This window comes from Trichechus manatus, unplaced genomic scaffold (genome assembly GCF_000243295.1).
Source record: "Trichechus manatus latirostris isolate Lorelei unplaced genomic scaffold, TriManLat1.0 scaffold00329, whole genome shotgun sequence".
Lineage (NCBI taxonomy): Eukaryota > Metazoa > Chordata > Mammalia > Sirenia > Trichechidae > Trichechus > Trichechus manatus.
This window is the reverse complement of record NW_004444265.1, coordinates 213,155-224,780: the sequence shown is the minus strand read 5'-3', so window position 1 is coordinate 224,780 and position 11,626 is coordinate 213,155. Positions and strand designations below refer to the sequence as shown.

Here is an 11,626-nt window from a genome sequence, read left to right as displayed (position 1 = left end):
AGAAAGGTGAAGAACAAGTCAACTAACCCTGGAAAAAGTGCACAAAGGATCCACCAAGGCCATCCATTGATGCACGAGTATTCTTCTTTGTTTCTTTCTCTTCAAGTCCAGCTGTATTTTCCATGTCTGATTCTGCTTTCTCGGTTTCAGCCATGAAATGAACTGGAAATTCAGGTGAAAGTTGAATATGTTTTTCATGCTTTTTTTGATCATCCAAATGCAAAGGAAGTTTAATTACCTAGTAAGAGATAAATCTGTTATCTAAACTTCTGAAAATATTACACACACAGTTAATTTTTCTCTATGACCAACAAAACAATTTGCAAAACCCAAAAGGTCAATTATGAATTCAGTTTTCCAAGTCTTATATTTCCTTTTGTTTGGCTGTCCTACAAAGAATGCATTTTTTTCTATTAACAGGTTTGCATACTTGCTTCAGATATTGCCATTTGTTCTATACATTTATTAATCTTTCTTTTGTTTTAATTTATAATTTTCTTTGTTTTCTTCTTCCAAATAACATCATCTGTCTAAAATTCATATTGGAATGAAATTAACAAAGATTCGGTATGTACTATATGCAAGGGATAATATTTTAAGTTCAAAATAGATGACGAAATTGAAGAACCAGGTGCAGTGGTTAAGAACTCAGGCTGCTAACCAAAAGGCTGGCAGTTCAAATCCACCAGCCGCTCCTTGGAAACCCTATGGGGCAGTTCTACTCTGTCCTGTAGTGTCCCTATCAGTCGGAATCGACTCAACAACAAGGGGTAATAGTAATGAATACATGGGTGTTTGCTAAGCAATTCTGTCAATTTTCCTCTGTTTAAAGTGTTAATAATAAAGTGCTTGGGAGAAACAATCAATGACCCAGGAAGTGAAATATTCACAAAAGTGAGGAACTAACAGGAAGATTTTCCTGGGAAAAGTAAAGTTATAGGCTATTTTACTTGCATTATTTACTCTCTTGCATCTTTACACATATGCTGTGGGTGTTGGGGGTTTTACTGAATCAGAGTAGTTCTCCAGCCTCCTCCATAATGCTCAGGACTATCAGCCTGAGTTCTGTCCCTAATAGCATCATGGTATAAGATATGAGTTCATGGAAAAAACCATATTATATATTTACATAAGGTTTAAAAACCTAGAAAAGATATTAACAAGGCTCAGGACTATCAGCCTGAGTTCTGTCCCTAATAGCATCATGGTATAAGATATGAGTTCATGGAAAAAACCATATTATATATTTACATAAGGTTTAAAAACCTAGAAAAGATATTAACAAGGGAAAACCGGGAGGCTTGTATTTCCAGAAACATACCATATTCAGTGATGATTACAGACAGTTTAGAATTAAGCAAAGACTTGATCCGCACTCTTGTATCCTCACGAAAGAGAAGCATCTACATTCCTACTTATCCTGCCTTACAATCAGAAGGTTACTCATCTGGCATAATGGCACTATTCTTATTAATGAGGCTCACTCAGCACCTATGCAATATACAGAAAGAGAAAATTCCTGTTGTTGTCTATCAAATAAGACGGCTCACAGACATTTGTATCCATTTATAATACATAATGATCGGTGGGCACTGCAGATAAACCCAAAACCAAATCCGTTGCTGTCTAGTTGATTCCAACTCAGAGCGACCCTAGAGGACAGAGGAGAACTACCCCTAGGGTTTCCAAGGCTGTAATCTTTACAGAAACAGATTGCCACATCTTTTTCCCACAGAGGCCCCATCCTTTCGGTTAGCAGCTCCGAGCTTACCCACTAAACCAATCTAATAATATTACCTTTTTCCATATTGTTTCTTTAAATAGGAAATTAGAGAAAAAGTTTAGTACCATGATCAAATACAAGTAGATTTTGATGAAATCGTATTATTCTATTTGTCCAACAACCACTTTCCTTGACTGTGTAAATTTTAAGTATCACTTGTTTTTATTTCAAATATAAACTCTCTTTATGATGAATATAAAACCAAAAAAAATCAAATTCATTGCCATCGAGTCAACTCTGACTCATAGGACCCTACAGGACAGAGGAGACCTCCCCATAGGGTTTCCAAGGAGCAGTTGGTGGATTCAAACTGCCGACCTTTTGGTTAGCAGCCTAATTCCTGACCACTGCGCCACGAGGGCTCCATAATTAATACTAGTACTATGTAAATTGTCTTTTACGAATCAAATTTAGAATTGATTCTCCATGCCATAAGAACACTGAATTTTAGGTAACGATTAGTGGAAAATTTAGTGAAAAGTTATAGATGCCTTAAAAAAAATTGCCATCATGTCAATTCTGACTCACGGTGCTCCATGGGGTTTTCTTGGCTGTAGTCTTTAAGAAAGCAAATTGCCAGGACTTTCTTCCGCAGCACCACTTGGTGGATTCAAACTGTCAATCTTTAGGTTAGTAGATGAGCACGAACCATTTGTGCTACCAGGGCTCTTACACATTTATAAAAACGTGTTTTCCCTCAGGCTGTGAATCTCTTGGTATTAAAGTCATCAATTTTTTAAATTTTATTATAGGTTTTCAATAATTTTCTCCAGAATTTGAGTGATTTTTTTTTATAGTGCCTTTAGATTTCATTTATAATGGTCTTCCTTTTCAAGCTTATTTGTATCAGTGTTTCTAATTCTTAGAAGCATTTAATAAATTCTGAAGCTTACCCCAAAACAATTGAATCAAAATCTCTGGGCACAGGACCCAAGCAGTAGTATTTCTAAAGCTCGCCATGGGATTCTAATGGACAGTCAGATTTAGCTTAGGATGACACTGTTTCCAGAATGAATAGAAAGGCACATATTCACATGTGAGTTATTTTCTTAATAGTACACCTAGACTGCTCCAACAAGATATTTCAGCAAAACATTATAATGGAATTAGCTAAAAGAAAAATGTTAACTAATTTTATTCAGAATAGCTAGGAAACAGGAAGACTTTCACATAAGAAGGATACCTAGCTTTTGAATTTTAGGCCAAATCCATGTAAGTTTCTTGGAAATTTCCATATTTAACAGTTCCATCAATTAGGTAGGTAGATAGATAGGTAGATGACAGATGATAGAGAGAGAAAGAGATAGGTAGGTAGGTAGGTAGGTAGGTAGATAGATAGATTTGGAAAAAAATTAAATTCTTAGCTAAGGGAGGAAAAATCATGGCATTTTGTATTACAGGCATCCTGGAAAAATGTAATCAAGAAGAGAAAAACTGGACATATAGAACACAAATAGACAAAAAATGTATTGGAATGCTTTATACTTCATGTATGTCTTCATTTTCTCTTTGTGTACCTGCTGTTTAATTTTGCAGTCTAAAAAAGATTTATGCAATCACATGTCTGCTACAAGACTAGACTAGACAATGGACAGAATGCTGAATATACACAAATAAATGATGTGTGCTCAGGTGGGTATTTTATTTTTGTTTTCTCTCTGAGGTAAAAAGAGACATTTTGAGGTAAACAAGACAGCGTGCTTCAAAGTGGTCTGGCAAAGGGAGACACTTTTGTGAAGGTCACCTGTATCCCACGGCAATGTGGGTCATTAGCTGGCTTTTGTATGAACACACGTGTGTCTCATCAACAGATGGCAAGCAATGGAGGTAGAGACTACATCTTATCTCTGGTATCCCTAAAGCAGATAATGCCCAAGACACAATAGACAGTAAGTACTTTTGTTGAGGAGACATACCTTAGCCCTGTGCCCAAGGTTATGAGACTAAGGAGACAGGCTCCCTAGCAACAACAGAACTGAAGACCTGGGGACTTGGTGAGCAGACCTGGCTCGTTTTTAAAATAGAGGCAGGGTTTGATTGAATTATCTTTAAGTTTCCTGCTAATTCTACAATTTAATTTCTTATTTCTAGGCATGAATTTAATCTGCATTATCAGAAATCAACACTAAGAATGATTTTTACAATTTTATGATACTTACTGAAATTTTCAATAACAGGAAAGAAAGCCAAAGGCTAGACAGAAACAGCTTTGAATATTTTTCAATTCTTTTTTGACTTACAAAATCATATTGCACACCTGAAAATAGAGATTGCACAGCCATTGGTCCAAGTCCAGGCAAATCATATCTTCCATTGTCCTGAAGTTGCTAAATCTCTGATCATACTGTCCTCGGAGAAGAGGACACTTGAATTTTCCTTCCACTACGTCAAAATTGTTACCACACAAAGGGAAGGCTGCCCAGCCCACAACCTGGTCAAGGGAAGCATAGGTCCCATGAAGGAGACAGAGTTCAAACAGGAAAGCTGTGCCAGGTTTCACATCTTTTGTAGGAGGAAGTTCCTAGAAAAGATATTAACAAGGGAAAACCGGGAGGCTTGTATTTCCAGAAACATACCATATTCAGTGATGATTACAGACAGTTTAGAATTAAGCAAAGACTTGATCCGCACTCTTGTTGTTTGCCCTTATAAACTCCCCTTTGAATGTATTTACATAAATAATCCTTCCAGCCCAAGTAATTGAGTGACCATGTTGTTAGTTGCCATATTGTTGGCTCCAACTTACGGCGACCCCATGTACAACAGAACAAAATGTTGCCTGGTCCTGTGCTATCTTCACAATTGTAAGCATGTTTGAGTCCAGTAGGCCAATATTCTGTTCTGATCCATAGTTTTCACCAGCTAATTTTCAGAATCAGATTGCTAGGCTTTTCTTCCTAGTCTGTCTTAGTCTAGAAGCTCTACTAAAACCTGTCCACCATGGGTGGCCCTGCCGGTAATGAAATACCAGTGTCATAGCTTCCAGCGTCACAGTCACACACAAGTCACCACAGTACGACAAATTGACAGGTGGGTGGTGGTGAGCAACTACACCACCATGAAAATGTAACCCAACAAAAATATGAAATTGTCCCTGCCAGTTCAAGATTCTGCACTTCGTTTTATGAGTTTTAGGAATCAAGTTTGTAACATGTTAACTAGTGTGGTTTTCTAGACTTTCACTCCTTTTTTGCTTGAGCTATTGTATAGCTATTTCTATCCTTTGTCTTAATCATCGTTCTACATGCCTGTCATTCATCTTTGTATCATCCATATACCCAGCACAGGTGCTGTGCACAGAATACATGCTTTTCACAAAAGTGGTTGAACAAACTATCAAACTCCAGAGAAACTAATTCTAGGCATAAAGATAATTCGGATTACTATTACAAAGTCCACCTCTTCAAGTAAAAATAGAGATCCATTTAATTTTGTGACTGTTTATTTCAGTTAACAACTATAGTACACATCTTTGTGCATACAATTTGTCAGTGCTAAATGGTATTAGGCATGAAGATGGATGAAATGATCCAGTTGAACAAGTCATTGTTCGAGTTCCCAGATTCCCCAGATGTAGAGATGGAACACATATATATATATATATATATATATGTATGTATGAAAATGGAAGACGGGAATAATTTTTAAAAAGATATAACATTGGATTTCTGTGAATAATTAGAAATAGATAAAGATAGGGACTTGCCCAAGAGTTTTATAACAATATATATATAGCCAAAAATGTGAGGGTATATTTTCAATAATTTATGTAAATATTCGAAGAGTTTGTTTAGGTTTAAAATGAAACAGAAGCATCTGTTGAAAAATACCATAACCCTGTGGCAGCTGCTCTTAAACCATTAACAGGATCAGGTTTCATTTAAACCAGATTTACCATTTTCTACAACAGCCCATGGGAAAGCTAAAAACATTAGGCACAAATTACTGACAAAAGAGATCCTTAATCAAGCCATACTTTTCATTTGGCTAGCTGGCTGTGAGTAACCTTTGTGATAAGAAAATAAAAGCTAAATGAGGAGGGGAAGAAGAAGGAGGAGGAAGAATGGAGTCCGCAACCTGTTTTGGAGCATCATTTAAAATGAAGCTGAAAACTTGTTACCAGTAGTTGCATCTATTTTTATTCCTGCATATAGAAATGAAAATTAATGTCCCTCCTACTCTAAATTGGTCTTATTCAGTGGTACATTTCAAAATACATGAAGTAAGAATTTGACCAACACTGACCCAGCTCTATCATGAACTTTGCTGTGACCTTGGGCATGCCACCTTGCTTTTTGTATCCAAGTTTCCATTCACTTGAGTCTCTTCATCATTAAAAACAGGTATATAATTATCTTCCTCATGAAATTGGCTCAATAACCAACTTATATAAGACATATAAAAATGCTCCAAAAATATGAAATGCACATTATTATTATTATTAATGTTTAAGGCTTTATCCCACCTACTTCTAAGATGACTCAGCTTATAGTTTATTTTAACAATGAGGAAAAGGGCAGATTTAAGGTTAAAACAAATCTAGAGACATGGAAAACACCAGCCTCCTTTTGTTCATGAGGAGGGGTTCAAGGCTACCAAACATATCACCACTATGTAGCACTTCCTCATCTGTAGCAATGTCAATGTGCTACCAGCTCTCATGTTCATAAAACAAACTTCCCCTCTATCTTACAAGACAGAGGAATCCCAGGCAGCTACCCTGACAGCCCTTCAAATAAATAAGGATATGAACTAGACCAAACCAAGTCACCTATATTGATTGTAATGGAAGATAAGAGTCATAAATTAGAAAAAGGAAATTTACTTTCTCTGACAAGAATTGTCTTATCTTATTTATTCTTTTAGTGCCCTTCCCTTGCTACATGATGTAAGAGAGATCTTTTACTCTGTAACGTGTAGCTTGGGACACACTTTCTTCCTCTTTGGCAAGAAAAGATCACCGTTTCATTGTATGTCTCAGAGGATCCTTTTCACAGCCCAGTTAACCTATGATGTGACATTTCCACAGTAATATTTCAGTAGCTTTGTTATTGAATACTATATATTAAAATAAATAAGTATATTAGGTTTCCCCAGCTCCCAATGCCATCTAATCATGGGAAACCTGGTAATTGAAATGCCCTTTATTTTCTTAGTACCATGAAGAGTACTCCTTTGAAAGAAAGAGCTGAGTTGCACTGCATAACAAAAGGGTGATACATTTGATGTTCCATATCCCAAAGGGTGCATGGGAAGGGAGGGTGGAGAACAACAGGAATCTAGGAAGCAAACAAGAATTTTGAAGATTAAATGTTGCATGAAGGATTGGAAGACAGAGCAAATCTTTCCACATGGACACCAAGTACTTTTAAATTGGAGCAATAGCAATAGAGAAACAATTAGGGTAGTCTTGCAAAAAGAATACTTCATCAAGTATTCTTCGTTTTTCTTTTTTCAGTTTCTGAGTTTTTTGTGATGATGAATTTTTCCTTTTATAATTTGAAAATGTTGATCATGTGATCTCAGAAACGGGGCTTTCAGCATTTGCTTCTGGTTATGACAGAGATGGACATGAAAGACCATCACTCCCACCATAATAAGTTAAAAAGGAAAAAAACAAAACCACCAGTTAAACTACAAAATTATGTATATCTTGGAATCTATTAGATTGCTTTAGTATACAAAGAAATCTAGGGGAAACCAAATCTCTGTGATATGGAACATCAAATGTATCACCCTTACTTTATGCATTGCAATTCAGCTCTTTCTTCCAAAGGAGTACTCTTCATGAAGAGGGATAAGCCCTTCACATATGAGCTAAGACTAGAGGCAGCTTTAATCCCTGTGAAGAGAGATGGGTAAAGGAGCAGACCTGTTACTGAGTGAAGGACTTTGCAGGGGAATAGAAAGAAATTGTCTAAACTTTTAATAATCATGGACTAATGTGGTATATTGGAATATGTAAGAGCCCAGGACAGAGTGAGTCCTTCCTGTTCACCAGTTGTCACCTATAGGACTTTATGGAGTGCTCAACTGTGTGTGGGCAATTGGGACAGAGCTGGATGGCAAGGAAAGATCTTAAGGCGCCCAAAAATCTTAGGACTAGGCCAGAGAGCAGAGCATGATCTCACAGTCACATGGTGCTTGATTCCCAAATTCAGCTGGAAACAGGGAACTTTTACACCTCAGAACTTTTGAAACAAGTGACGAATTGAAACAAACTAAAGCTGCAACCCAGACCCAATTTAGCACAATTGTAGAGATCAGCTCCTCACCATCACCGACTGACAGAGACAGGTTTTTTTTTTTGTTTGTTTGTTTTTTTGAGGAAAATATGTATTTTCTACATCATTGTCTACCATTCATTTATACATAATGTCTTTCATACAATCTATGAGGCATACATAGAATTAGAAAAATGTGACCCATATAGACAAAAGTAAATCAATTAATGAAACTGACCCATAGAAAACTTAGATGTTGGAATTAACAAAGACTTTAAAACAATCATTATAGTTAGGACAAATAAATTAGTGGAAAAGATGGAAATAATGAGTGAAAAGATGGAATTTTTGAGCAAAGAAATTTTTTAAAGTTCTAGGACAGAAACAGAACACTTGAATTTATGGAATGGACTTAACATCAGATTGGACATAGAAGAAAAAAGGATAGGTAAACTCTAAAACAGGTCAATAGAAATTATCCAAACTTAAGCACTAAGGAAAGAAAGAACACACACACACACACACTGCACATGAAACACCTAGGAACAATACTAAACAATCTAACATACATATAATTGGAGAACTGAAAGAATAAAAAGAGAATAGTGCAGAAAAAATATTTGAATAGATAATGGCTAAGAATTTTCCAAAACTCATGCAACTCATCAAACCCACAGAACCAAGAAGCTCAGAAAATCCCAAGCAGAAAACATACAAAGGAAACAACACCTAGCATATCATAGTCAAACTGCCAAAAATCAAAGATAAATACAGAATCTTAAAATACAAGACCATCAATGATATCTGACAGAGAAGTTCATTATTGGCTGTCAAAGGGGCATATTTAGTCAAGTACTCATATTTCCTTGTATTAATCTTGAATTCCAATATAAAAATATTATATAGCATATGGAAAATCTTGCTTGATTTTCGCAAAATACTTTGTGCCCAGTTTTTTGCTCTGAAGTCAGGTAATACAAATTTACTTATCTCTGGCAGTGGACAAAAAGTTTCCAGAAACTTTGGCTGAGTATAATGTGATTTTTTTGTTGCTTAGTAGGCTATTTGTTGCCTAACTTACATTATATTACAATTTTATATTTACCATATAAATTGCAATTCCTTGGCATCAAATGCAAAAATCTAACACAGCCTCATCACAATCTAACTAATTCTATTTCCTATTACACATATGCCCCACACTGTTGTCAAAATTATTTCACTCAGCATAATGTCCTCCAAACTCATCCCTGTCGTGAGATGTTACACGGATTCATTGTTATTCTTTGTCGTCGCATAGTATTCCATTATGTGTATGTACCACAGCTTGTTTATCCATTCATCCATTGATGGGCACTTAGGTTGTTTCCATCTTTTTGCTATTGTGAATAATGTTGCAGTGAACGTGGGTGTGCATATGTCTATTCATATTATGGCTCTTATTTCTTTAGGGTATACACCTAGGAGTGGGACTGCTGCATTATATGGTATTTCTATTTCTAGCTTTTTAAGGAAGTGCCATACCGTTTTCCAAAGTGGTTGGACCATTTTACACTCCCACTAGCAGTGTCTAAAAGTTCCAATCTCCCCACAACCTTGTCAGCATTTGTTATTTTCTGTTTTGTTTTTTTTTTTAATTAGTGCCATTATTGTCAGGGTGAGATGGTGCCTCATAGTAGTTTGATTTGCATCTCTCTAATGGCTAATGATTGCGAGCATTTCTTCATGAGTTTGTTAGCCACCTAAGAGTCTTCTTTGGTGAAGTCTATTCGTATCCTTTGCCCATTTTTTAATTGAACTGTTTTTCTTTTTGTTGTTGAGGTGTTGAAGTTTTCTACAAATTATAGAGATTAGGCCCTTGTCGGATATGTCATAGCCAAAAATTTTTTCCAGTGTGTTGTTGTTGTTGTTAGGTGCCGTCAAGTCTGTTCCAACTCACAGTGACCCCATGCACCACAGAATGAAACACTGCCTGGTCCTGCGCTATGCTCACAATCATTGTTATGCTTGAGCCCACTGTTGGAGCCACCGTGTCAATCCATCTCATTGACAGTCTTCCTCTTTTTCGCTAACCCGGTGCTTTCCAGTCTGTAGGCTCTCTTCTTACTCTTTTGGAGAATCTTTGGATGAGCATAAGTCCCATTTATCCAGTTCATCTTCTGTTGTTTGTGCATTTTTAGTTATGTTTGATGTTTTATTTATATATTAGGGTCCCAAGCATTGTCTATATTTTTTCTTCTATGATCTTTATAGTGTTAGGTTTTATGTTTAGGGCTTTGATGTATTTTGAGTTAGTGTTTGTGAACGGTGTGGGGTATGGGTCCTGTTCCATTTTTCTACATATACCAAAAAACAACAAGCCAGACTCTGCCATTGAGTCAATTTCAACTCATAGCAACCCTATAGGACAGAGTAAAACTGCCCATAGCATTTCCAAGAGGCACCTGGTAAATTCAAACTGCCAACCTTTTGGTTAGCAGCTGAACTCTTAGCCAGTATGCCACCAGAGTTTCTACATATAGACATCCAGTTTTCCCGCACCATTTGTTAAAGAGACTGTCTCTTCCCCACTTAATAGACTTTGGCCCTTTGTAAAAGATCAGCTGTCCATAGGTGGATGGACTTATGTCTGGGTTCTAAATTCTGTTCCATTGGTCTATGTGTCTGTCATTGTATGAGTACTAGGCTTGTTTGACTACCGTGGCAGTATAGTAGGTTCTGAGATCAGGTAGTGTGAGGCTCCTACTTTGTTCTTTTTCTTCAATAATGCTTTGCTTACCCGGGGCATCTTTCCTTTCCATATAAAGTTGGTGATTATTTATTCCATCTTGTTAAAGAATGCTGTTGGTATTTGGATTGGGATTGTATTACATCTGTAGATTGCTTTGGGTAGAACTGACATTTTCACAACGTTGAGTCTTCCTATCCATGAGCATGGTATATTTTTCCATTTATGTAAGCCTATTTTGGTTTCTTGCAGTAGTGTTTTGTAGTTTTCTTTGTATAGGTCTTTTACGTCCCTGGTTAGATTTATTCCTAAGTATTTTATCTTTTGGGTGGCTATTGTAAATGATATTGTTTTTCTGATTTCCTTTTTAAAGTTCTCTTTGCTGGTGTAGAGACATCCAACTGATTTTTGTATGCCAATTTTGTACTCTACTACTTTACAGAACTGTTTTCTTAGTTCCAGGAAATTTCTTGTATAATCTTTGAGATTTTCTATATATAGAATAATATCATCTGCAAGTAGGGATAGTTTTACTTCCTCCAATTTGAATGCCCTTTATTTCCTTTTCTTGCCTTACTGGCTTAGCTAGGACTTCCAGTACAATGTTAAGTAAGAGTAGCCTCCTCGTCTGGTTCCCGTTCTCAAGGGGAATGCTTTCAGCCTATCTCTATTGAGAATAATGTTGGCTATTGTTTTTGCATAAATGTCCTTTATTATCTTGAGGAATTTCCATTGTATTCCTATTTTACTTAGAGTTTTTATTAGAAATGAGTATTTGACTTTATCAACTGCCTTTTCTAGGTTGATTGAGATGATCATGTGATTCTTTTCTTTTGTTTTATATATGTGGTGGATTATGTTGATTGATTTTCTAATGTTGAACCATTCTTG

At 36.3% G+C, this 11,626-nt stretch overlaps 1 protein-coding gene across 1 annotated transcript in view; it reads right to left on the bottom strand.

Moving 5' to 3' along the window:
• Positions 1–11,626, bottom strand: part of LOC101341140 (uncharacterized) — a gene marked incomplete at its 5' end in the record, with an annotated part of 300,061 nt that overhangs the window by 187,875 nt on the left and 100,560 nt on the right. Inside the window, one exon of the mRNA XM_023725574.1 lies at positions 28–162. Coding sequence (XP_023581342.1) covers positions 28–162 — 135 coding nt within the window. The remainder of the gene's footprint in view (positions 1–27; positions 163–11,626) is intronic.